Source organism: Microtus oregoni, unplaced genomic scaffold, assembly GCF_018167655.1.
Source record: "Microtus oregoni isolate MIOR12 unplaced genomic scaffold, Mior012 000002F_ref0000024, whole genome shotgun sequence".
NCBI lineage: Eukaryota > Metazoa > Chordata > Mammalia > Rodentia > Cricetidae > Microtus > Microtus oregoni.
The window spans coordinates 61,981,866-62,008,909 of record NW_024543061.1 but is presented as its reverse complement, the minus strand read 5'-3'; the positions used below and the strand labels follow the sequence as shown (position 1 = coordinate 62,008,909).

General features: G+C 48.6%; 2 protein-coding genes across 5 annotated transcripts in view; one reads left to right on the top strand and one right to left on the bottom strand.

Moving 5' to 3' along the window:
• The window catches only part of Bid (BH3 interacting domain death agonist), a 27,672-nt gene extending 6,198 nt beyond the window's left edge, over window positions 1–21,474 (top strand). Inside the window, exons 1-6 of one of the 2 annotated variants that reach the window (XM_041645406.1) lie at window positions 7,672–7,730; window positions 8,841–8,906; window positions 10,260–10,473; window positions 16,849–16,988; window positions 18,623–18,835; window positions 19,513–21,474. In XM_041645406.1, the coding sequence (XP_041501340.1) occupies window positions 8,895–8,906; window positions 10,260–10,473; window positions 16,849–16,988; window positions 18,623–18,835; window positions 19,513–19,524 (591 nt within the window). In that variant the 5' untranslated portion in view covers window positions 7,672–7,730; window positions 8,841–8,894 and the 3' untranslated portion in view covers window positions 19,525–21,474. Of the gene's footprint in view, window positions 1–7,671; window positions 7,731–8,840; window positions 8,907–10,259; window positions 10,474–16,848; window positions 16,989–18,622; window positions 18,836–19,512 lie in introns of those variants that run through there. The other variant, XM_041645398.1, reaches the window with a different exon arrangement.
• The window catches only part of Bcl2l13 (BCL2 like 13), a 48,480-nt gene continuing 42,425 nt past the window's right edge, over window positions 20,990–27,044 (bottom strand). For all 3 annotated transcript variants that reach the window (XM_041645368.1, XM_041645376.1, XM_041645387.1), the window contains one exon: window positions 20,990–27,044. In XM_041645368.1, coding sequence (XP_041501302.1) covers window positions 26,331–27,044 — 714 coding nt within the window. In that variant the 3' untranslated portion in view covers window positions 20,990–26,330.

Sequence of the window (27,044 nt, the reverse complement as noted above, 5' to 3'; positions counted from 1 at the left end):
CCCATGGAGGCCAGAAGAGGTGGTCAGATCCCCTGGAACTGGAGTTAACAGACTGCCGTGTGGGCTCTGGGAATCAAACCCAGGTCCTCTGGAAGAACAGCTAGTGCTTTTAATAGTTGAGCCATCTCTCAGGCCCGTGCTTTTTTGTTAAACATACTTGTTTAGGGACACACCACAGCGTGCATATGGCGATCAGATGAGAGCTCGCTGAAGTCTTTCCACTGTGTGCGTCCTGAGGATTAGTTCAGCTCTACAGGCTTGGTACTCAGGCCTTTCGCTGCCCAGTCGTCTCACCGGACACTTCCGGATTCTTGCTCCCTGTCCCTTGTCAAATGCTTTGTAAAAAATTTTCTCCCTAAGTTCACTTTGAAATGTGCAAATCAAGCTGTCCTCAAACTTGAGGCAATCCTCCTGTTTTAGCTTCCTGAGTGTTGAGCTTACACTTTATCGTCTTACAGATTTTATGTTCCTAGTTGTATCTTTGAATCATAAAAGGTTCCAATTTTGAAGATTAATTTATAAGAATTTCTCTTTTGTTTCTTGCCTCTGGGCTGTGTCTAAGATATTGCCTAGTACAAGGGAATTGAGATTTCCTCCCATGTTCTCTTCTTAGTTTTTTAATTTTATTTTAAAGATTATATGTGTGGGTGTTTTGATTGCATGTATGTCTGTATACCATCTGTGTGTCCTCTGACCTCAGAGTCCAGAAAGGGGATCGGATTCCAGAGATTGGAGTTACAGTTGTGAGCCACCGTGAGGATACTGTGAATTAAACCCAGGTCCTCTGGAAGAGTAGCCAGCACTCCTAACTACTGAGCCACCTCTCTAGTCCCCAGTGTTCTCTTTAAAGTGTTAGAGGTTAGCTCTTACACCCAGGCCTATTTTTTTTTTCTTTTCCTTTAAGAATTTATTTGAAGCCAGGTGTGGTAGTGCACAATCCCACCACTCAGGAGGCAGATCTCTATTCTACATATGCCTGTTCTACATAATAAGTTTGAGGACAGCCAGAGCTACATAGTGAGACCGTCTTTAAAAAAAACAAAAAAACTGTTATTCGGTTTGGAGAGATGATGGTCCAGTGGTTAAGAGCACTGGCTGCTCTTTCAGAAGGACTTGGGTGTAATTCCTGGCATCCACATGGTGACTCACCGCCCTCCATAACTCCAGTTCCAGGGAATCTGACAGGGTTTCTCTCTGGCTTTCATGAACACTGACACACGTGCACATGTGCACAGAGATACATGCCGGCAAAACACCACATCCACAAGGTAAAAATAAAATAATGTTATCATTTAGTGAAACTTTCTGTGTAGCTTCAACCCCAAGTCACTTCAGTTCTTCTGAACTTGGCGCTCACCGAGACAGACTGCTTAGGGAGTGTCTGGATATCCGAAGCCCGATCGAGCCATCTCATGACAGGAGGAGCAGCTGCAGTCTTGTTTGTGGCATCACTTGTCCGAGTCTGTTCGCTGACAGTTGGGCTCAGTTCCTCTTAGGTGACTCATACCAACTTTGTCAGAGTGCCCTGGGTTTGTCTGCGGAAGTAGATCCTCCGGTGATGCCCTGACCCCATGTGTCCTGTGCTTGCTAATGCTGCCACAGCACCCCGAAGTTTTCATTTTCCTCATACTAGACGGTATATCTATGGCCAATGTATGTCTGATGGGAAAGACCTCTGTCATCTATGTTTTAAAATTTATTTTACGTGTGTATCTCCCATACATGCATGCCTGGTGCCTGTGGAGGCCAGAAGGAGTCAGAGCCCCAGGAACTGATATTGAAGACAGTTGTGAGCCACCATGTGGGTGCTGGGAATCAAACCCGGGTCCTCTGGAAGAGCTGCCAGTGCTCTTAACCACTGAGCCATCCCTCCAGCACACCCCCCACCCCCAGCATCCATTTGAGATCATTTGTATGACATCAGGCAGAGGTACAGATTTATGCCTTTGCTAGTGGATAGTTGGTTGTCCCAGGGTTGTTGATTAAAACACCACTCTTTCCCCTGGTGGTGGCTCCGCCGTCATCGATGGATGGATGGTCTTGGGGTTGCTCACTGTTCTCTTTCTCTTTAACCAGGCCCACACTGTCATGACTCTCTAGTATTATAGTAAGTTCTGAAATCAGGAAGTAAAAGTCTGTCTACTTTTCAAGACTGGCTCTTTTTGAAAATGTCCTCTGCCTTCCCTTATGAATTTAGGAATTGCTTGTCACTGTCTGTAGAAAAACCAGCCAGAGTTTCTAGAGGAGCTGCTCCGAATCTGCCAGTCATGTGGGGGGCACCGTAGTCTTACAGCATGGTGTCTTTGCACCATGACAGGGGCTAGCCTTTCTTTTTTTCTTCTCAACAATGTTTGTAGTTTTCATTTAGTGTCCAGGCCTGACACTTGTATTGCATTTATTCCTAAGTATTTTAAATGTTTTGTATATATATATATTAATTTTTTTTCCACAGCACTGGGATTGAGCTCAGGTTCTTGGTAAATGTGTATTCTACTGCAGAGCTACAGGCCCAGGTCTTAGTATTTTCTATTTCTTGGTGTCATAACAGTCATTTTATTTTCTTTTGGATTATCAGTGGTGTTTAGAAAAACAACCCCGTGGCTGCTTTCTTCTCTGCTGCCTTGCTTTCCTAGAGAATTAGTTCTGGTAGCTTCTTTAGTGGATTCATGGATAAGGCCATGTCAAACTGGTACATCCAAGGGCGTCCTGGCAGATTCCAGCATGCAGCCAGGCTTGAAAATTACCTAGCGAGCTGGGCACTGCGCACCTGCCTGACATCCTGGTGTCTGGAAGGTAGAGGCAGGGATGGAACTTGCTGACCAGTGTGCCTGGCACCCCTGCCGTTCATTTGGGGTTTGGGCAGTTGAAGTAGTCCCCTTGTTGGCATAGCAAGGATTCAGTTTCATGGTCTTAGCATTTGTTCATCATTAAGAATGGGTGACACATCTGTTCTGTTGAGAGAGAGCAGCTGTTGCAGGACACTTTTCTCTTGCATCCTCAGTCTCTTGAGCTCAAAGGAACTCAGTTTTGTGTCCAGTGGGAAGAACAGGATTTGTTATCTGGACCCGTGAATTTGGGCCTCTCTCCCTCTCCCTCCTGCTTCCCTGCACCGTGTGTGTGTGTGTGTGTGTGTGTGTGTGTGTGTGTGTACACATGCACGCGCTCACTGGTTATTTATTTATTTATTTATTGTAAACTTGACACAAGCTAGACTCATAGAAAGAGAGAACTCCAGCTGAGAAGAGCCTCCATGAGATTGGCCTGTAAGGAAGCCTAAGGGGCATTTTTTTTTTTATTGATAATTGATGTGAGCATGCCCAGCTTACTGTGGGCAGTGCCACTCCTGGGGAGGTGGTCCTGCGTGGTTTCAGAAAGCTGCCGAACATATCAGTAAGTAGCACTCCCCTGTGGTCTCTGCATCAACTCCTGTCTCTAAGTGGGAACCTTGAGTTCCTGCCCTGACTCCCCTCGGTGATGGGTGTGGCCCTGAGAGTCGTAAGCCGAAATACGCACTTTCCCCAAGTTGTTTTTTGTCACGTGGTTTATTACAGTAGAAAGTAAACTAAAACACACCTTCTTCCCCACCCCTACGGTGAACCGTGGTACTGGGATTAAACCCAGGGCCTTGTGCGTTCTAGGCAGCCTTGGTTTATATTTATTGTAAGACAAGGTTTCATTAAGTAGCCTGCCTTAGCCTTTTGAGTAGCTGCAGTCATGGTTTGTGCCCCCGTGTTTGTTCGTGATTTAAGCTGAGGCTGCTGCTGCACTCTGTCATGGAGAAGTCCTTTAGGAGAACCCTGAGCTCCTCTCCACCTTCTGAGGCTGGTGCTGGAGGCAGGCTGTCACACCCACCAGCTTTAGGTGGATTCTGGGCATCCAGACTCAGATGCTCACACTTGTGTGGCAAGGGCATAACCAATGAGACATCTCCCCAGTCCCTGAAACTTAATTTATTTCTTTTTTAAAACCGGGTCTTACTGTGTGACTTTGTCCTGAAACAAATAACAGCAACAAAACAAAACAAAAAACCACTTCTTCTCGTTGTTTGAGACAGGGGTCTCTCTATGTTGCTTTGTCTGTCTGAACTCACTCTGTAGACCAGGCTGCCTCAAACTCATATATCCACCTGCCTTTGCCACCCGAGTACTGGGATTAAAAGTATGAACCACCACACCTGGCTCCTGAAAAATATTTAAACAATTTATGTATTTTTATTTTATTTATTTATGGCCAGGCATGGTGGTACACACCTTTAATACCAGAGTTCAGGAGGCAGAGACAGGTAGATCTCTGAGTTAGAGGCCAGACTGGTCTAGCTAGCCAGATCCAGGCTAGCTAATGCCTCAAAAAAAATTTTTTTTGATAATTTCATACATACATACATATAAAATGTCTTGTAATTAGAGACTGCTTGTTTGTTCCTGCCTCCCAGACCCAAATAATCACACAGAAACTATATTAATTAAGACTCTATTTGGCCAATGGCTTAGGCATAATCCTAGCTAACTCTTATATCTTAAATTAACCCATTTCTATTAATCTGTGTATTGCCACAAGGCTGTGGCTTACCAGTAGGTTCTGGCATCCTTCTCCTTCGGCAGCTACATGGCATCTCTCCTTGACTCTGCCTACTCTCTCTCTATATCTCTCTTTGGATTTCTCTCCTGACTTTACTCTGCTAAGCCATTGGCCAAAACAGTTTTATTCATCAACCAATAAAAGCAACACTTATACTGAAGGACATCTCACATCAATGTCTTTTGATCATTTGCTGTGTTTTCTTACTTAATAGGATGATCCTCAGGGTGTCTCTTATGTTTTGCCCTGCTGTGTTCCCCATTCTGGTCCAACTCTGGAGCTCAAGTGATCCTCCTGCCTCAGCCTCCCCAGTCTCTGGGACTGTAAGTCCACACCACTGAACCAGGCATACGGAGTCAGTTATGCCTCTCACTGGTCTTTGGAAAGGGTCTCTCTGGGATTTCCTGGACCTGAAAGTGACGTCTCAGTGGGTAAAACATTTGCCTGACAAGCCTGGTGACCTGCAGTTTGATCCTTTGAGCTTATATAGAAATATAAAGAGATTACTGACTCCACAGAATTGGCCTCTGACCTCCACACATGCTGCGACACACGCCACCCCATCATGCTCACCTGTGAGCTCTTGCAGGAAGTGCACACGCACCAATAATACATTTTTAAAGTGATTTTTTTTCTAGTTTACATCAGAATTTGAAAAGAAAGTGGAGTCCAGAAGTTGGGAAATGAACTTTATTGTTGTGGTTTATAATGCCCGTGTCTGAAGGGACTGTGGAGCAGTTCAGTGTCAGCCTGGCCTGCTGCTGGCGTGGCTGCCTCTCAAGGGCTCCTCTCTACTGCCATGTACCCTGCCTGATCGCAATGACTCCAGATAGCAGAGTGACTTTGGCTGCTGTGTTGACTGACTTTTTAGTCGGTGGTGAGGGTGAGGCGGGGGGGGGGGGGGGGACACACGACTGAACAAAGCTCACTGCTTATGAAACAGGCGAGGTTTGTGTCATTAATGGATAACCAAGTCTGCTCTCGGGTGGAGGCCTGAGGTCCTGCTCTAATCTGCTGTCCTGCAGCCTCATGCTTCTGACAACACTTGATGTTTATTGTCTTCTAAAATTAGACCCTAGATTTAGGGGGAAAAAAACAACTTTATTTACTTGTTTATATTTTGCTTGCTGGGAATGGAATTCTCAGGGAGGGCCTTGTTCACGTAGGCAGATGTTCTACCATCAAGCGTTGTTCTCAGCCCTTTCGAGATCTTTACATCTGAAGCTATGTTGGGTAACCCTAGAAAACCTCAGATTTGGCTATTTGTCTGGTAAAAAGAAAAAGAAGGGAGGGCTGGAGAGATGAATTCTGGGAACTGAACCCAGGTCTTCTGATGGGACAACCAGAGTACTTAACACTGAGCCATTTGTTAAGCCCCCTTTTGTGTGTATCTGTGTGTGTTTGTATGTGTGTATGTGTCTGTATATGTGTGTGTCTCTCTGTATATGTGTGCATATTTGTCTGTGTATATCTGTGTGTGTTTGTATATGCGTGTATGTGTATGTCTCTATGTGTATGTGTCTGTGCGTGCGTACACGAGTGTATTGCCCACAGAGGCTAGAATAGGACATCAGATCCCCCTGGAGCTGGAGTTACAGGTGGTTATGAACCACCTGACATGGGTTCTGGGAACCGAACTTGGGTCCTCTGGAAGAGTAATAAGCACTCCTAACTACTAAATCATCTCTCCAGTTTCCAGCCAGTCCCTTCAAACATACTTTGTTTTCAGGTTGTAAGGGTCAAGCCCAGGCCCACAGGCATGCTAGGCACTGTTGAATCTCTGCGCTACACACCCATAGTTGGGCATTTTAAGCGTCATACCCTTTATGTTATTGCAACTCTGTAGACTATAGATATTAATGCAGAGGAATGCAGCCGTTGCCTTTCAGCTACTGGCAATCTTGCAGATGGCTCCAAATTCTTCTATTTCCCACCATCTGTGCATGCTGTTCTTTGACTCTTGAATTATTTTTATTTATTTATTTACTTGTTTTTATGGAGACAAGGTAAAATGTAGCCCAGCCTGGTCCAGCTGTGGTGTAGCAGAGGATGACCTTGAACAACTTCTTTTTAAATACTTATTTTATGTGCATTGGCGTTTTGCCTACATGTGTGCTCATGTGAGGGTGTCAGATCTTGGAGTTACAGACAGCTGTGAGCTGGCATGTGGGTGCTGGAAATTGAATCTGGGTCCTTTGGAAGAGCAGTCAGTGCTCTCAACTGCTGAGCCATCTCTCCAGCCCTGACCTTGAATGTCTGCTGTCTCCTGCTCTACTTCCTGAGTGCTGGGGTTGCAGGTGTGTGCCATCACACCTGGTAACCCAGGACTTCGTGCACGTGAGGAAGCACCCTGCCCACAGAGCTGCATCTCCCGCCTTGAGCAGTTTTAATATGGCACTGTGTTGTTGTTTCTATTGGTGAGTTACGTATTAACATTTGTTCATTTAAGAAGATGGAGAACTCGGGCCGGAGAGGTGACTCAGTGGTTAAGAGCACTGACTGCTTTTCCAGGGGACCCAACACCTGTGACAAAATACCTACGCATATAAAAGAAAAAAGAAAAGAATTTTTAAAAGATGGGAGCGCGATACATTCTTCTGGTTATTTCTTGGGCATTCATCTCTAGCTCGTGTCTTGGTGGCGTTCTGTGCTCTACTCTGAGTGGGTGGGTGGTTACAGTAGGCTGTGACTTTCTCCGTGTGTTTATACAGTTCTGTCGGTTAGCTGTGTAGATAAACGTCAGCAGGGGGCACGCAGGCCGTAAGGACACCTACCCCTGTGGTAACTGCACTGAACTTGCCTCGCCTTCTTCCCGCCTTGTGTGGTCTGTGTCTGCACTTCTGGTGTGTGGAAGTGGGGGCTCAGCTACGTCAGGACATTTGGCTTCCGTGGGACAAGAGAAACCCTTGGGGTCCCAGGAAAGTGAGGTGGTGGCTGAGCAGACCCGTGTGAGCGGTTGCCTGTTCGTCTCACTCGTGACACATCTGGCCCAGAAACACAGCTCTCCTGCCCACAGCCCTCCAGCTAGTGGCTTCTGAAGGAAGTGGCCTCCGCTCTGACAGTGACGACAGCCATGACCACCATGAGGTCTTGCTGAATGCTTTCACACCTGTGTCTAAGTCTGCTGGATGTAACTGGAAATGTCAAACAAGGTGATTTCTTAAAATAAATTGTTTCGTTTATTGTTGTGTGGATGTGGTGGGGACAGGACACATGGGCGTGAAGGTCAGAGGACCTGGAATCGTCCTCCGCCCACCTTTCACACCATTCCAGGCTGGCACCCGGTCAGCTGGCTGCTGGCAAGCTCATTCTGGCCTGCTCCAGGTTCCAGCTTTTTGAGGACCCTCCACACTGCTTTCCATAGTAGCCACAGTCATGTGCATTTTCAGGAACAGTGTATACCGTGAACAGACAGACTTATGCAACAAAACTTTTATTAACATTTTGAACAGTTCAAGTATTACCGAAACTTTGGTTTTTGTTTTTTTTTGTTTGTTTGTTTTTGTTTTTTGATGTGTGTGTGTGTTTTTGAGACACGATTCCTCTGTGTAGCCCTGGTTGTCCAGGAACTTGCTCTGTAGACCAGGTTGGCCTAGAACTCGGATCCACCTATCTCTGCCTCCCGAGTGCTGGGATTAAAGGCGTGCGCCACCACTGCCCAGCTGGACATACTTCTTAAATTCAGTTCTTCAGTGACTGGTTCGGTCAGAAGGCTTGAGTGACAGGCACATCTTACCAGCCAAGCTGTCTAGCCAGCTCAAAAATAATCCTCTAATCCTCCAAGCTGTATTTTCTTCCCATTAAGTTGGAATGCACACTGATCTGCCTCATTGTGGGGTAGAAAGAGGAAATGGGTCGGTGGTGTTGGGAGGCCCTGACCCTGTAAGGTCGATGCCCTGCAATCTTGCAGGTGTGCGTGACGAGTTGGGAAACTCACTATAGGAATTCGTGTGGGACGTGCTGGTTGGTCTGATTAGTCTTCCTGAGTGTGGGTAGCAAAGCTGAACTCTGGGGAACTGGCCTGGGGTGCCCAGTAGACCACCCGCTGAGGGTATAAGGCGGAAGACTGCAGACCTGACTAACTGGATTGCTGCTCTGGTTCTGTGTGGAGGGCAAACAAAGGAGCCCTGGCTGAGAGCCAGTGATGGTGGGTGGGCATGACCTCAGCTGCAGGTGTGGTAGCGTCCTGCCACCTGATGGGGCCCCACAGGGGCATTGCTTCGGGCAACAGCCACCTACACCATCTGTATGTCCTCTTTCAGGTTGTTTCCCGGACTCTGTGAGTCAGCAGCGGTTGGAGCTGCACAGATTGTACCATGGACTCTCAGGTTAGATTCTAGCATCTTTTCTTTTTGTTCTTCCTGGACGTCCCTGTGAGGGATGCAGCATGATCCTCGCTTGACAGGTCTGCAGAGACACACCTCATATCCAGCAGAATTGGTCTCCATTGGCGCCCACAGCGGCTCGGTGGGGGATGGGGACTGGATGGAGTGGCATGCCTGTCAGACTGGTAGACATGGCAAGGACAGCCCAGACTAGTTGTGTGAGCAGAAGAGACCTGGGCAGTCAGGGACTGAGCTGGCTGTGGGCAGAAGTGTCCGAGCCTCCCCTTCCAGTCAGCCACAATCTGCAAATCGGGGCTGTTGTCCTGTGGGCCCTAGAGAGTGGCTCCCTGCTGTGTCCCTCCCCTGGGGCAAGGGTAGGTGAGGGCTTCCTGCTGTCATCACTTCCTGTTTACTTTTGGGTAGGGAGGCTGAGACACAGAAGTAAGTAGCTTGCCTGGTGCCTGCAGATTGAGGACATAGTGAAATGCTGACATTTTCTCTTTATCTTGATATTTGACCTCCCCAAAATACAATAATACTTTATTGTAGATGTTTCTGACTTTTTGAATTTTTTATTCCAGCATTTTATAGTAAAATAACATAAAGTTAGCATTTACTATATCTATTAAATGCAAATTGAAGGATGTTAAGTGACCCAGGTTTTATTTCTAAGCTTTCTTGTACTGCAGGGCCTCATGGTACAGGCATTGCTGTCTTAGTGCTCCTCCCCCGTGCTCCTCCCCACTGCTCCTCCCCAGTGCTGCTTCCCAATGTTCTCCCCAATGCTCTTCCCCAGTGCTCCTCCCTCTTCTCAGTGCTCCTCCCCAATGCTGCTTTTGGACACCGTAAGGCTGCAGTGAAGAACAGAGAGGCCTGTGAGCAAGACCCTCTCTGCCCGCTCTGGGGTTCTCTGGTTATGCACACATCCCCATGAAGTGGAACAGGCTAGGGCAAAGGCAGAGTCTGACCTGGGTCAGCACTCCCTAGAGTTTATTGAGCATCCTCTGCCTGCCAGGACCATCCTGGGCTCATGAAGGGGATGGTGGAGAAGTGCTTGCCGCTGGGAACAGAGCCAGTGCAGTCGGGCTCAGCTCTGTATGTAAACACGGTCGGAACTGCAATGGTGACATTTTCCCGGCTTCCCCTCGAAGGGTCTTTTCAGGAGGAGTTCTGTAGAAGGGGCCAGATCGCCCCTTGGTGTCTACAGGTGGCGCTAGTTGGAGGGTGCAGCAGAATATGCCTCTGCCCGTAGGCCTCCTGCTAGAGCTTTTGGGTTCTTAGAGGCAGTGAGCCTCGGGTCCACTTGTGTCCTGACCCCGGCTTCTATGAGCCTTCCTGACTCCCTTTTCATCTTAGGTCAGCAATGGCTCAGGCCTGGAGGCTGAGCACATCACAAACCTGCTGGTGTTTGGCTTTCTCCAAAACTCCAAGTATAATTTCAATCAAGAATTGGAGGCACTAAGTCAGGAACTGCCCGTGCAAGTTTACCCGGATGCAGACTTTGAGGATGAGCTGCAGACTGATGGTAGCCGAGCCAGCCGCTCCTTCTACCATGGAAGAATACAGCCAGGTAGGCCCGGCCTTGTTCCCTTCTGTTATGAATATGGTGCCAGTTAGGGCCTTGGCAAGTGAGGGCCATAGACGGGAGACAGATACACCATGCAGACAGAACTTGAGTGTGGAGTTAATGAGAAAAGGGTACAGGGGAGGGAAGAGAGAGACAAAGGAAGAGGCCTGCTTGCCTCTTCAGAAGACCTGTGGGAAGAGGGTGGGAGTAAGCGGGGCTTGTCTCTTAAAGGGACCTTTGCATCTGCATGCAGTCAGGGAACTGCTTGCCATGAGCAGAGAGGTGAGGTGTGACACACTGTGCCAGGTTCCCAAGGGGCAGGGCCAAGGTGTGCCTCCATTCTAGCATTCCTCCCTAGGCATGGCAGGTTAAGGGTATGAGGGCATCAAGTTGTCGAGCCTGCTTCCTGCTGACCTGGGGGATGTCGACTGTCTCTGGGGGGAACCTGAGAAAGCTGGGGTGTTGCCACGGCCTGGGGTAGCTGGTTGTTTCACTGCTGTTCAGACTCTGTGGAACTCTCTGGTGCCTCTTAGACCTGACGAGAGGTTGGCAGAGCAGAGGACAAGATTAAGTTTAGGGGAAAAAAATTTTTTTTCCCTTAGGTCCTGGTGATTGAAAGTGAGAATGTCAGGACCAGGGAAAGGTGGGGAGGCTTGGACACTTAGGCCTGGTAGCTGAAGGAGGGGTGCATCTGACCTGCTCAAGGTGCATCCTCCAAGTTGACTCCCTGGAGCTTACAAGAATTCTTTGAGTTTGTGAAAACATAAGTTTTCGACACGTTAGCATTTCACTGCTTATAATCTTTACTGAAATTTACATTGTATAAGTGGTATATATTTATGCCAGAAATGATGGTGACAGGTGTGTTTTTTGCATGATGAAAAGCATCTTTTAAGTCTATAGTTAGAAAACGACCGAAGGGATTTTAAAATCTGAAGCTTGTGGCTCTGATGACAGTGGTATAGTGTGGTGTTTAGTACTCTGTCAGAGCTGTAGTGATAGCTCATTAGAACTTTATTGATTAATGTTAAGACGAGGACCAGTAGCACAATGAGAGAGAAATCTGATAACTTGCATTTGTACACCTTAACACACTTTCTTATGCTGGGCAGTGGTGGCGCACACCTTTAATCCTAGCACGCGGGAGGCAGAGACAGGCAGATGAATTTCTGTAAGTTCAAAGACAGCCTGGTCTACAAGAGCTAGTTCCAGGACACCTAGGACTGTTACACAGAGAAACCCTGTCTCGAAAAACCAAAACAACCAAACCAAAAACACCAAACCAAAACAAACCACTTTCTTATACCCTGAAGCACTTGTAGATCCTCACATCTTAAGCTCTCATGTCTTTTTATAAATAAACCTTAAAGCCCCTGTTCTTTCCCCAGCATTATGACATCACCTAAAATCTGTTTTGTGAGTTTGTCCCTTTTAAACTGGCAAACATACCAGCCATCAAACTGCATCAGAATTCTTGAGAAGGATAAACTTTTACCTGAGTTAATGCTTTAAGAAAAATGACAGCGACTTGATTGGTACCTGACAGCCGTTCCCCGGGGTCCTCCATAGTTGTTGAGGGCAGGGGCTTCAGGGCATCATCCGTCTTAGAGCTGGCAACACGGCCCTGCCAGGCTCCAGAAGGTCCTGTGGGTTAGGAGTTAGTAGGAAGACCAGCTTACCTTGCCCTGGCAATGAGGCAGTCAATTCCAGTGTCCATCATCCACGGTCTGCAGAGGTCTTTGCAGCAGTTGAGGTGAAGGCAGGTTTGCTCAGTGGCTAATGCTTTCACGTGTGAAGCAAATTTCAGCTGGAGGGTCTTCTGTGCCCACCTATCTTCTTTGGAGAAAATGGCAGGGGGTGGAGGAAATGGGGGTTGCACTAGCAGCCAACCTGTCTCTGTTTTTAATTAAACATTTAAATGCCATATTTCCAAGTTCTCTGATCGAGGGCTGTCTGTTGGGTATATCTGAGTTATGACTACAGAATAGGATCTGCCTGGAGAGCTGGATCCACGCTGAGAGGTTGTGGAGTGATGTTTTATCCAGAGTCCTCCAGCTTGACTATAACTGGTTTTAACTTAACAGGTCAGATTTAGACTTGCGAAGGACAAAGAAAGAAAAAAAAATTTGTAATAGAATACACACATGTATACAAACACAGAGTTAAAGCTAGCTTATACTCACATAAAGGTTTTTTTGTTTTGTTTTGTTTTAGTATTTTGGTTTTTTGAGACAGGGTTTCTCTATGTAGCTTTGAAGCCTGTCCTAAAACTACCTCTGTAGACCAGGCTGGCCTTGAACTCACAGAGATTCGCCTACCTCTGCCTCCTGAGTGCTGGGATTAAAGGCACACGCCACCACTGCCCGACTCACATAAAGTTAAATCAAAAGTCACATGTATACTGAGCAAGAGAGTTAGCAGGCAGCAGGTGTATAGGTGGGGTCCCTGTGTCAAATGAACACCTCAACAGGCCCTGTCAAGGTGTACCATCACACAAACACACCACATAGTCATTGTAACAGGAAATTAAGGACAGAGATATAAGTAAAAGATAAGACCAGACAAGGCGTAAAGGCAGCTGGCGACAGGTCATGTAACTGCTCTCCTGGGGTGGAGGGGATGTGGGGCAGGCCGTTGCAGGCACCACTTAGTTGGGGCAGAGCCACATAAGTCTGTGGCTCCTCCCTGTCCCAGTTGCCACCCACCCTGGGTAGCACAGGGGTGACTGGCCACATGGCTATCCTTAGTAAAGATGGCAGTTAAGATATCCGGCCTGCCCTTAGCCAAGATGGCACCTGCCCATGAGTTGTAACCCCTCCCCCTTCCCTGCAAGCGGGACTTGTCTCTTAAGGGGACCTTTGTACCTGTGTACAGTCGGTATGGCTTGCCGTGCGCAGAGGGGTGATTGCACTGTGCCAGGTTCCCAAGGGGCAGGGCCTAGGTGTGCCTGGATTCTAATCCCTTCACCCCACATCTAAGCTTTACTGATCTCCACAAAGGTTACAGGGGGCTTTGGGGCTCAGCCTCCAACCCTGCATTGTCAGGTTCTTATATGTGTGCATGTCATGTGACTCATCTTGTGATCTGTGCTTGATTGTGCCCTCTCAGGTCCAAAACTCATTACCCTCTGTTTTGGGACTAATTAGAAAGTTTCTCCTTCTGATGAGTCCTGAGTTCTCTTCAGGTGTGGACCCAAGTCTCCTCTCTGGATCAACAATGGGACCTGTTTTTTTTACTATAAGTCCCTAGCTGTTACAGTGCAGCCAAAGACTGGAAGGTGGAGGAGATTTTGTAACCCAGAGGTGCCACTATTTCAGTTTGTGGAATTTCAAAGTCATTCCTCCTGCCATTCAGATCTGGGAGGTCTGGGACATCACTAGTCTAGTCCCGGCCTCCAAGCGACTCTAACACAGCCGCACAAGACCTTGTGTGGGCTAGCTGAACTCTCAGTCCAGCAAAAACTCCTGCCTTTATGGTCATTTTTGCATCCTTTATGAAACCTATGTGATATATGACCTTAACAACATATGTGATAGATGACCTTAAAGACTGGAGCACTGAGGTATTCTGGCCCTCATTTCCAGATAAGGAAACCAAGGCACAGCAGACTAAGCAGCCTCAAATCAAACTGCTGGGGCTTCAGGAGCAGGACTGAGCCAAGCTGTCGCCCCCTGCTGAACCCATATCCCTTGGGCCACATCTAGACTTTGTCCTTCCCTGACCTCAGCCCTGGGCTCTGCTCTACCAGTGTGTTCCTGGGCTGGAGACTGCTGGGTGATTTGGGTTTTTTTGGTTTTTGTTTTTTAATTCGTGTCTGTCTGGGTGTGGGGGTGTGCACATGCCCTAGCATACGGGTAGAGTCAGAGTTGGCTCATTCCTTCCACCGTGTATGTCCCGGGGTTCGAACTCAGGTTGTCAGGCTTGGCAGCAAGTGCCTCTGAGCCAACTCACTGACCCTCAGTTGATTTTTTTTTTTTTTTTTTTTGATTTTTCGAGACAGGGTTTCTCCGTAGCTTTTGGTTCCTGTCCTGGAACTAGCTCTTGTAGACCAGGCTGGCCTCGAACTCACAGAGATCCGCCTGCCTCTGCCTCCCGAGTGCTGGGATTAAAGGCGTGCGCCACCACCGCCCGGCCCTCAGTTGATTTTTAATCCTGGTTGGAATCACTGCTCTGTAGGCCTCCCAGGACCTCCAAGCCCTAGACTGGGACTTTCCCACCCTGCAGGCCAGGGGCTGGAGATGTAAGTCAGAGGTAGAGAATGGCTCTGGGTTTGTCACTGGCAAGCAAGCAGTCAAGCAAACAAAAGATAGCCAACCTCTCACACTACACTTGGTACCTGTTGCTAAGCTCAGCTTCCCTGATCTTAGCACAGAGGCTGTGCTGCCCTTGAGGGTTGTGAGGAGAATGGTAGCTGGTTTAGCCTCTCCCTCCCCTGCCTTCATTAATTTTTTGAGACAGGGTCTCACTGTGTTACCCTGGCCAGCCTGAAACTTGTGTGAGTCCTTCCCCTGCTTCTTTCTAGCTCAGCCCACGCCTTCCGATGTCAAAGCCTGGCTGAGCCCTAAGGATGTCAGCGAAAGTGATGCCGGGGCTAACCCTTGGTCTCACTGAGGCTTTGGAGAAGTCTGATTGGACTTGGAAGAGGGGCAGAGTAGGAGCTTCACAAATGAGTGAGCAGGAGGAATAGTGACATTAAATCACAGGGAACTGTGCCTTAAGCCAAAGTGAGTGAGCCCTGGAAAGGCCGTGGGAGAGCTGTGTGCTGGTCATTTGATGAGCATCGGCCGAGCAAGGGCCAGGCGTGTGCTGAGTGCTAGAGCGATTGAGTCCCCTGAGGACCCAGCTTACTGTAGCCAGTTCCTGGTTCTGAGATACAGGGTGAGCCTGCATTGTGAGCGAGAGCTGGGCAGCTGGCTGAGAGGGAGCATGTCCCTGTCGGGATAAATAAGAAGCTAGTGGGGTTCAAACAAAAACTCCAGTGATATTTATTGAGTACTTTTTAAGAACTACTTACAAGTTTGTCATTTATTCATTCATTCACTCATGAACTTGCTTACTGGGCACCAACCATACGCCACTCACGCATTGTTCTTAGTGTTGGGTGTCAGACAGTAAACAAAAAAAGATTTTAAAATTACCTTTTCAGGACCTGGAGAGGTGACTTGTGATTAAGAGCACTTGTTACGGGCTGGGGAGACGGCTCAGAGGTTAAGAGCACTGGTTACTCTTTCAAGGGTCCTAAGTTCAATTCCCAGAAACCACATGGTGGCTCACAACCATCTGTAATGAGATCTGGTGACCTCTTCCACCATCATGCAGGTATACATGCAGGCAGAACACTGTATGCATAATAAATAAATAAATCTAAAAAATAAATCAATAAGTAAAGCACTTGTTACTCTTGCAGAGGACCCAGGTTCAGTTCCCTCCTGCACATGGTGCCTCACAACTCTAGTTCCAGGGGATCCAATGCCCTCATCTGTAAACAGAGACTGCTTATTCATTTCCTGGCCACTGGGACTCATACAGAAACTATATTAATTACAACACTGTTTGGCCTATTAGCTCAGGCTTCTTACTAACTCTTATGTCTTAAATTAACCTGTTATAATCAATGTATTACCACGAGGCTGTGGCCTACTGGTAAGGTTCCAGTGTCTGTCTCCTTCAGCAGCTACGTGGCGTCTGACTCTGCCTACTCTCTCTATTCACCTCTGTTTGGATTTCCCTCCTGGCTTTACTCTGCTAAGCCCTTGGCTGAAACAGCTTCTTTATTAACCAATGGTAATTAAAACATATTCACAGCATCCAGAGGGGCATCCCACATCACTCGTCTAACCTCCATGGATACCAGGCATATAAGTGGTACACAGACATACATTCAGGCAAAACCCTCGTACACAAATAAATTAATCTGAACAGAATTGTAGTTTTTCAGAAGCTTATATATAAGCAGTTGTGTCAGATGACAAAACTAGAAAGAAGTACATAGTGAAAAAGGGAGCAGCCTGGGCAGAGACCGCACAATAGGACTGGGCAGTGGAGAGGCAGGGCAGCATCGGGAAGCTGCAGAAGGGGCACTTGAGAGGAGGCAGGGCAGGACAGTCCCAGTTGACAGTGTGTGGGCGTTTACACGAGAGGACTGGGAAACGACATGCCTGCTCTGTGAGGAGGTCTGGAGGATGCTTGGTCTCTGGGCAGCGTGCAGCAGAGTCGGGGCTCAGACACCACTAACTACAGAGCCCCTTCCCTAGTGCCAGGCTGGTCCCAGGCTCATCTCTGGTCCCCACTAGGGCACATGTGGAGGTAGGAAGTGGCATGAAGCTGTTGACAGGACCATTACTGAGTCTTGTTTGTGTTTGCTGCCTGAATGTTCAGATTCTGAAAGTCAGGAGTCAGCCATTCAGAACATTGCCCGACGTCTTGCCCAGGTCGGCGATGAGATGGACCACAGAATCCAGCCCACACTGGTGAGGCAGCTGGCAGAGCAGTTCATGAACGCCGGCCTGTCAGAGGAGGTACGTGTGTGAGCCTGCCCCCAGCTCTTCTAGAGCACTGTCAGAGGAGGTACGTGTGTGATCCTGGCCCCAGCTCTTCTAGGGCACTGGGGAGTGTAGGACACCTGTGCAGAGCCAGTCTCTGAGGAAGTGAGTCCTGCCCCTGACTGCCACCAGCATGGTCTCTAAGGATCAGTCAGTTTAGATTTAGAAGCTCATCCGTCAGAGTCCAGAACTTAGGGGGAAGCCTCCAGAAAGAGGGTCAAGGTGCCCGGTCCCTGCTCGGTCTTCGCTTTGGAGAGTCAGATGAAGACACCAGTGGAGACCTTGATGTCGTTTTCCCCAGGGTGGCAGTGCAGCCTGCTCCTCTGCTTGGCTCTGTGGTTCTGATTAGCACACAGAAACGGACAAGATTTCTACTCTTGCTCAGTACTGTGAAGGACCCAAAGCTGGATCCTCAGCACTGTCCTTCCCAAAGAAGAGAGAGAATACCAAACCCCGGGACTGAAATACCCGCCTCTGGAAGGGATGGAGGAGGGAACTTGTGTTCCAGCTGAAATCGTGGGTGCCCACCCCGTCTGTGTTTGTTGTGCCTCTAAGCAGCCTGTCTTTGTGTTGGCACTCCCTCTGCTGCCCTCATTCTCCTGCGGCTGTCACCCAACATAGACACATCTGTGACCAGCCTTGGAACTCCAAGGGTAGACTTTGAATGTGAGCCACAGAACTTGAAGATCTCTGCCCCACGCTGCTTTTTTTTTTTTTTTTGATTTTTGAGACAGGGTTTCTCTGTAGCTTTTGGTTCCTGTCCTGGAACTAGCTCTTCTAGACCAGGCTGGCCTCAAACTCACAAGAGATCCTCCTGCCTCTGCCTCCCGAGTGCTGGGATTAAAGGCGTGCGCCACCACCGCCCAGCTCCATGCTGCTTTTTTGGTTTTATTTTGTTTTTTGAAGACACGGTTTATCTGTGGTAGCCCTGGCTATCCTGGAACTCACTCTGTAGACCACGCTGGCCTCTTTGAACTGCCTCTGTCTCCTGAGTGCTAGGGTTAAAGATGTGTGCCACCACCTCCTGGCTACCTTTAAAATAAAAATGGAAGTTAATTTTGTGTCTGCATGAGCCTTGTGTGTGAGTACGCGCACACACTTGTGTGAGCCTTGTGTGTGAGTACATGCACACGCTTGCAGGTGTGCACAGAGGTATCGGTCCTCAAGCTGGAGTTGCAGGCCAGCGTGAGCCGTTGCATATGGGTGCTGGGAACTGAACTGGGCCTCTAGAAGAGCAGTATATGCTCCTTTACCTCTGAGCATTTCTTCAGGTCTCATGGTCTGTTGTCTGCCTTTCCCACTTGAAGGAAAGACAACACGTAGCCCCTAAAGCCGACAGCAGTAAGGTGAGCCTCAGGCAGCCTCCTGAACAGCAGTTCTATAAGAACTGACTGCAGGAAGCGCCTCTGTCGTGTGCACAGGCTGCTCGGTAAACACGCGGGGCAAGTGCCTGCCGCATGCCGCTCTCCACGGCTGTGGGGACTGACTTCCCTCTGCTCCGTGCTCTTGGCTGTTTCACCAGAGCTGCCCTCTGAAAGGCTTGTCTCCCGCTGCCTGGTCTGTTCCCTCTGAGGGAAGAACATCTGTCAACTGTCTTCTTTCACGTGCAGGACAGACGGAACTGCCTGGCCAGAGCCCTGGATGAGATGAAGACGGTTTTCCCTAGAGACATGGAGAATGAAAAGGCCATGCTGATAATGACCTTGCTGTTGGCCAGAAATGTGGCCAAGCATGCACCATCCTTACTCCATGATGTCTTCCGCACGACAGTGACCTTTATTAACCAGAATTTATTCACCTGTGTGAGGAACTTGCTTAGAAATGTAAGGACCGGTGACACCAGCCCCTGGCTTTTTGTGGAGTCCCGTGGTCCCTCCCTACTTGCTCACCCTCTTCTCTTGACTGTTGGGAATCCAGCAGAGCCAGAGCCCCTGCTGAAGTCCCTCTCACCCTCCCCACACACACACTGCAGACTGTTGGGATGAGAGGCAAAGGCTGGTTCACACTACTGCGGGACGCAAACACGGTGGGGAGACAGAGTGAGAGGGAAGATGGCCAAGGGCTCCAGCTCCCTTGGGCTGCTCTTTATTGTCACAAACCTGAGCTTAAGTATGTATGTGGTGTGCGCATGAGCGTGAGCTTGCGTGTGGGTGCCTGTTGAAGCCAGAGGTCGTTTTCAGGTGTCTCCTTTTGTCTTGCTCTACCTATCTTTTTGAGGTAGGGTCTCAGTGAAGCCGAAGGGAGGGGGTTGTTTATTTATTTGGGGGGGGGGCAGAATCCACCTCTATCCGAAGATGACCCGGAATACAAGGTACTCTTGCTACCTCAGCGTCCTGAATGCTGGGACTACAGCGCACCACATGTGGTCAGTGGTGCCGGGGATGGAGCCCAGGTCTCTGCTGTGAGGCCAGCGGTTTGCTGAGCCACACACAGCTAGAGTCTGGTGCTCGTGTTCTAGGGCACCGAGTCCTGAGACTGACTGCTGCTGCTCTCTCCTTAGGAGATGGACTGAGGGACCTGCAGAAGAGTGGCTGGCAGACTCCAGAGGAAACTTGGCCGTGGAAACACACGCTGGAGAGAAGACAGGTCCCAGATAATAGCTGCCTCCCTATTCTCAGGACAGTGTTTGGGCTGGTGACTCAGTTCCTCCATTGAGCTAGTCTAATGAAGATGCCAGTGCGCGTATCTGAAGGGCTTGCGCCAGCTCCTGCATCCGCTTCATGTTTCTTTCGTCTAATCAGCTGTACGGGTTCCCACTTGAAAATTAAACTCAAAAGCAGGTTGTAAGGCAGAAAGACTTACTTATACTGTGAAGTTACTGTTCATGAGAGGCCAGCCTGGGTCGCTGTCTTCGCCCTGCAGATGGGCTTCTGTTTTGGGACAGTGCTAGCAGGGGTGCCTGGCCCCGGAGTGAGAACTCCACCCAGTGCACAGACGGCCATAGCCTTCCTTTGTAAAAGCTGAATGGCAATAAGGTTTGAGTCTATGACTCTGTTCTCAAACTACCCCTCCCCGTCCCACCCATATGCAAGGGTTTAGCTGTTTCAAAAGGGACTGTTTTTCTAAAGATTTCTATCCCAGTGGGAACAAACTTGAGTTGTGCACACAAACTCAGTCACTACAATCAGGTTTGCTAGGAAACACATTTACACAAGAAAATGAAATACCAGAGTCAACCGGAAATAACAGGAGAGATCTAAAACAGCAGCCAGTAATCCAAACAGTAGCCTCGTCATCTCCCCTGTGCATTGGCCACCATCTTGATCAAGTTGGCAGAGGTAATTTCCAGTCACATCTGATAGACATTCTCGGTTGTAAAGCAAAATTGCCATTCGTTCTCAGCGGGCCAACGTTTTGGAAAGATTCCATGTGTCAAAGCCAAATGTCCCCTCTTTTGTATTTCAGAGATAAGGTCTTACTGTGTATCCTAAAACACAGGTGATTCTCCTGCTAACTTGCCTAATGCTGGAATTGCAGGCATGAGCCACCACTACCTGTTAAGTGTTCCAATCTTCAATTCATTGCAGCCATGACGGCCTGGTGTATCATGGAAATTGGCGGAATTTTTCTTTAGTAACATGATCCTTGTGTGGGTATAACTGAGAGATGATGTTAATTCAGAGAATATTTTCCATTCTGTTCTAAAAGTATGTGAATTGATATGAGTGATAGAAATTTGTTTCTTCAAAATAAAAGGCTTTCTTCTCTAAAGGATAATGCTTAGCAACATCTCCTAGGTGATCTAGTGCATCAGAGGTCACAGCATTCCCATTGACCTTCAGGACCCAGCATAAACACAGGTGTTTGGGATCACAGTGACTTCACTGGCTGTGGCTACTGGGAACTCAGGTGTGGTTTTGAATGGCAGGATCGTGACTAAGGCAAACCAAGAATGCGTGCACTTTAAGAGACTACAAAACATTACCTGAAGTAATCCTCCTAGGCCAACAGTAGCGGACAAAACCATGAGTCACCAGTTATCAGAAAAGCTCATTTTATTGTCACCTCCAGGGAGTTTCCCCCAAGAAGTTGCTACTGTCTGGAAGCACAGTTTGTAGACTTGAATTTTGTCACTTCCTGATAGAGAAAGAAGCTTGGGCACAAAGTAGACAACAGCATGGGAAAGGAGCCAAGACAATTCGCAGTAATGAATTGAGCAAGTCAGAGCTGATAAGCACACTGGAAATGATGCTACCTGAATCAAATGCTTATCCTAATCTTTATTTATTTTTGTTTTTTTTTTTGTTGTTGTTGTTGTTTTCTGAGACAGTGTTCCTCTGTATAACAGCCCTGTCTGTCCTGAACTAATTCTGTAGACCAGGCTGGCCTCGAACTCAGTGGTCCACCTGCCTCTGCCTCCCAAGTACTGGAATTAAAAGCATGCATCACCACCACAACCCAATACTAATTTTCTTTTTAAAAGATAGGATCCCATGTATTAAAGGCTGAACTTTAACTCTTAGCCACGTATGGCCATGAATACTGTCTTCCTTCCCCTGAGTGCTGGGATTACAGGTATGTGTTCCATGCCCAGTTCATGCGGTGCTGGAATGGAACCCAGGACTTCATCCACACTGGACAGACATAACAGTTATGTCTGCCTGACTCTGCTGTGTTAATAATTACCATTCCGGTACTTTGGGGGGGGGGGGCGCCAAGAACTAGAGTCAGTAACAAACTGAGCTCAATCAAGGGGTTAGGAGAAAGAGGCACTTTTAATATGAAGGAAGAAAGACAGATTACAAGAGCAGGGAAAATACAGGTTCAGGGGGGGAAAAAATGTTTCTTTTCCTTTTGTGCTGGCCAACAAATGGTCCATGTACACGGTACCAGACCTCACTAAGGGAAGGTATAGCTCACATCCTGGGAAAGGCCTCCACAAACCTGTCATCTCAGAATGACAAAACGTGGTCCTGCAAGATAGCCATGGGTAAAGGTGCCTTCCACCAAATGTGGGGACCCCCATGGTGAAAGGAGAGAACTGTGACATGCATCCACACACATATATAGACAAATGAATAGCTTTTCATGTCAAAGTGTTTGCTGGAGGGATACACCCAGAAGCAGGTCTGACACCCTCTTAGAGGAGAAAACGGGAGGATCCCGAGCTGGCTGCTCCGACTTGGGCCGTGGCCCGGCCAAGTGTCCCTGAGACAGTTCTGCCCTGAGCGACACTGAAGCAGCTGAGGGGCTGGGGCCTCGTGTAAACATGAGTGTGGGAAGGGCAAAGTGGGGCGAGCCGAGCTGGGGCTCGGTGGGGGGCTGTGTGAAGACGGCAGCGTGTTCATCTTTTAACAACAGCTTCCAGCTCTGCGGCTGTAGAACCAGAGTCGGTTCTGATGGACGCAGCAGTTCTGTGGCAGGATCTCACTGGGAAGCACTCTTGTCAGGTGAGCAAGATGCAAGACTGTCTGGTCATTCCTGAGTCTGAGTGTCAAAATCCTCTAGGTGTCCCCATATCCCTCAATATGCCCACCCTGGACTGATGGTCACCACAGGGGAAAGGACCAGAGGGATCAAAAACGGCCAAGGGGAGAGAGGTGTCAAGTGGCTGCCTTCATCTGTCACACTGCATGCCTGGGATGACAGCTGTGTCCGACAGTCCGGCTTTGTTTATGGAAACACACATTAAATACAGCTACTGAACATCAAGACCCGCCACAGGGTGATCCTGGGGCGCTCACCCAGTGGCTAAAGGGACGCTGCACTGGGCCTGGAGTCAGGAATTTTCACTCGCTGCCTTGCCTCTGATAAGCTAGGCCACATGAACCGTGAGTTCTGGGTGGGTTCCTACTCATTAACATGGGAAGTCTAGAGTGAGCAGCTCCCAGGACCTGACGGAGTGAAAGTCCCCTAGCCTCTGGTGTGTATTAAGTGCTCAATCAATATCAGCAAAAGGGGCAGCGACCCCCACAAAGCTCACTCAGAAGGTATACTACCATGGCAGGCCATAGCCATCTCACAAATGAAAGTTCTTAGTGCTGTCCTGCTGCTAAGATCTCGTGTGTGTGTGTGTGTGAGAGAGAGAGAGAGAGAGAGAGACAGACAGACAGACACACAGACAGACCAAGGCTGATCATACTAGTGAGCAGAGAGCTCATGAAGACCTAAAATAAGAGTAAGGAAAGGACTTTTTCTTAGCTATAAAGCATAGTTTCTATAAGTAGCTCTTAAAAGCTCAATGCCCACATCTCCCCTTCAGAGCAAAAGGCAGTGCAGACACTGTGTTCTCTGACTGGGGAACTTAGCACAGAGGCCAAGACAAGCAGTGGCAGCTGTGATTCCAAGAACCAGGCTCAGAGAACCTCACTCTCCCTGGGACAAATGATACCTGAAGGGACTGGGCACAGGCAGGAGGGGCGGGGATGCTCTGGGTGAGGTACATGTGAACCCAAACAGGCATGTTTTTCTAGAGCAGTGATTCTCAACCTTCCCACTGCCGTGACACTGCGTATTGTGAGGAGACCTCCAACCATAAAATTATTCTGCTGCTACTTCATAACTAATTTTACTACTGAGAGGAATTGTAAACCCCTGGTATGCAGGACAGCTGATAAACACCCCTCCCCAAGGGGTGTCGGCCCACTGGTTGAGAACCGCTGATCTAGACCACCTTCTAGAGGCAGTGATGATCATGCAAGGCCCTCCTGCTAAGGCACTCGACTCAGATTTGCCACGTCAGTACAGAAGATTAAGTTGGTATTCTTTAGTCCTGGTGTGTCTGTCAGGAAAACCTCACTGATTTTGGCTAAGTGAGCACCAATCGTTTCGCAGAATGGAGCAGTTAAGAATTCTAGGAAGGGCTGAGGTGCACACACAGGCGACAATCTCCAGAACTAGTAAAACTCTGGTTCACGAGCAACAGCAGAGCTGTGGGGACTCGATTCTGATGCTGTGCGCCCCAGTCAGGCTGAATACGTGCTGAATCTTTAGTCCAGGGGCAAGAACAGCCTCCTGTCAGTCCCCAGAAGGACTTGAGAATTAATTTTAATGTGACAGAAAGACCAGGTGTGGTGACACATGCTTATAATCTCAGTCCTGAGGCTGGACTACAAGTTCAAGACCAGCCTAGGCTACATGGGTAGACTGCCTATTTATTTTTATCCATTTAGAGCAACGGCAAACCTAGGAAGTACAGCAACACTTGTGGTGGCTACTCTGTCCCATTGCCAAGCAGAGGGCAGTGAAATACAACATGCCTATCTCCCAGGAATGAGATTCCGTGTAGAGAGAACCAATGGGAAGTCACCTACTTACCATCACCCAGAAAAAGATAGTTGGGCAAACCAGGTTAGTGTTCATGGGGTAGTAAAACACAGCAACAAGCAGTTAGCACAGTACCACGTCTTCCCTGTCCCTGCCTTGGTGGAGAGCAGATACAACCATCCTATAATAGACTTCTTAGCCACTCCCACCTGGATGTGGCAGTGAGCCCTTAAATGGGCTACACCAGTGAGAACCCAAAGTTCCAAAGGGTTAACGCTGGAAGAAAACTCTTTTGAAAAAAAAATAAAAATCAAGGTAAGGCAACCCACCAGTCTCTGAGCTGTGAGAACCAGGACATACTCCCACCACCTCTGGTCACACTAGAGCCCTTACACCCACAGGACAGCAACGGGCATCACAGTGCGACATAGCGACAGGACACAAACATGCTCAAATCTCTTCCTGATCCGCTCTTTCAAGTACTTTTTAAGGGATAGTTTTCTTTACAAAATAATTTTTAAAAATCAAGCATATTTAAAACATCAGCTCTTGGTGATCAGAGTAGTTAAAATTATTTTTATTATAAATTTCAGAATCTAAGAAGTGTAATGTTACATGACTAAGTTAAATCTGAGAAGACTTCTTACCAAGCACGTGAGCCTTGCAGGTGGCACTGTGGCCCCCAGGCATGACAGGGTCAGGTTCCACCCCTCCTTGAGGGATGGGGTCAGCCAAATGACAGAAGACCCTGCTGAGTCCCACTAAGTACAGGTGAGTGAGTGCATAGGGCCTCTTGGTCTGTCACCCTAGGGTTGGGTTGACCAGAGTTCAGGCCAAGGGGTCTCCTCTTGAACTCTGAAGACCAAACAGCACCTGAGCAGCAGTCTTGGTCTTAAATTCAAGTTTCTGTCCCACTTTTCACAAGTGATACCTAATAGTAAATGATAAAATTTTATCATTTATTTCAATGATTTACATTGAATAAGGGTTATGCTCCAACTTTCTGTAGCCAAACAATGACACTGCTTTCTACATGGCAGGAGACCCCCAGGGAAGCTGATGGTGTTCCAAAGACCAAGGTCAGGTACTGGGAAACACTAACCCAGGGTCCTAGATGATGCAAATGCCATCAGGTGTCATGGACACGTGGGGTGGTTGGCCACATGTGTAAGAGGTCCAGCAGACCTGGACAGGCTGTGTAGACTGCCTTCCTGCCTCTAAGAACAATGACCACAGCCTGTAGCCTGCACTGGCAATCAGACTAGGGCACCTTAAGTCTCCTATACAGCTCTAACACATTAATCTCTTGGAACAAGGTTTCAGCATGCAGTCCTGGCTGGTCTCAAACTCAGTATGTACACCAGGCTAGCTTTGAACTCGTGCTAAATCTCCTTGCCTCTGCTTCCTATATACTGGGATTACAGATGGTGCCACCACACCTGGCCTGGGTATTTATCTTTTAAGCAGTTCCTAGCAGCAGCATCTTTGAAAGATGGAGCCAGGGAGGCTTCGGGGGTTTGCTGGGTGGGAAGGGTGCAGGGTGAGCCACACTGTGCTGCAGTACCTGAGAGGTGGTGCAATGGAAGAGCACCTCACACTGCAGAATGGGAAACCGGCAAAGACGAGAAACTGCTTTCTCGTCTAGGATGAACAGCTGGCTGTCCCCAGCTGCAGCTTCCTCCCCCACATTCTCTTAATTGAACCCTATCCCTTAAAGCAGTGGCCCTCAACAGGGAATGACTTTGCCCACAGTGGACATTTGGCAAAGTAGGAGACATTTTTGGCTGTCCTTCCTAGAGTGGGGTGCCACTGGCGTCTAGATGGAAGCCAGGGCTGTTTCAGATCATTACGCGCACAGGGCAGCCTCCTACAGAGAATTACTGAGAGGTAAGGGTGCTCAGGCCTGTCCTAGACGGGAACTGCACTCTTACCCTGCCGAATATGGTGTGCACCAAGGCCCTCAGGATGACAACCAGGCCAGTGTGAACACTCTGTGTCAAGCCAGCTCCCCCAGTGTCCTGCCAGTGCCCAGCCAGCCGTTGGCAGTCTATGTTCCAGTGAATACAACTAAAGCCACAGGTCCTTTTGTCTGCTTTCTCGTCTGAAAAGCTGTTACTTCTTCCTTAGAGCCAATGCAACTCCCACTGCCACAGCTAGGATGGCCACTGCAGCAGCCCCTCCAAATAGCAGTACAGCCTTGCCCTCAATGGGCATGGCACTCTTGGCTACCCCGGCAGCAACGGCCTCCCCAGTGTGGCTCTCTTTCCTGCCCCCAGCCCCCTCTGCACTCAGCTGGACGGCCGACTCCGCCCCCTCCAAGGCAGCAGGTCTTGCTGCCGATGCTGCTTCCAGCTCCTCCTCACCAAACTCCACAAACACAGATGGAGTGGGGCTGGCTTTCTCAACTCTCATTTCGGAGGCTTCCTTGGTGGTGATCTGTGGGAGCAAGGGAGCGGCAGCTTCCGGGAACGCCTCCTCTGGCACCTCCTCTTTCTCCACGTGCACGATGTCGGAGTTAGAGGAGTTGTTCTCGCTCTTCTCCCCAGCCCCGCTACTGTCCAAGCTCTTCACTTCTTCCGGGTCCATGGCAATCTGCTGCCAGGACTCAGGCCCGAGAGAGACCGGGAGGCTTTCTGTGTGCCAACTCTGGCTAGCAGACAGCGAGACAGGTAGGCTCTCAGACTGCCAAGATGTGGTCACCGTTGGGGACTCCGGGGGACTGACCTGTCCGGAGTTGTCACTAGGCAGGATATAAATGTCATTACTATCTTCTGCAATGATTCCCGGGTATTCTTCCTCCTCAGACTCAAGACTAAAGACAGTGCC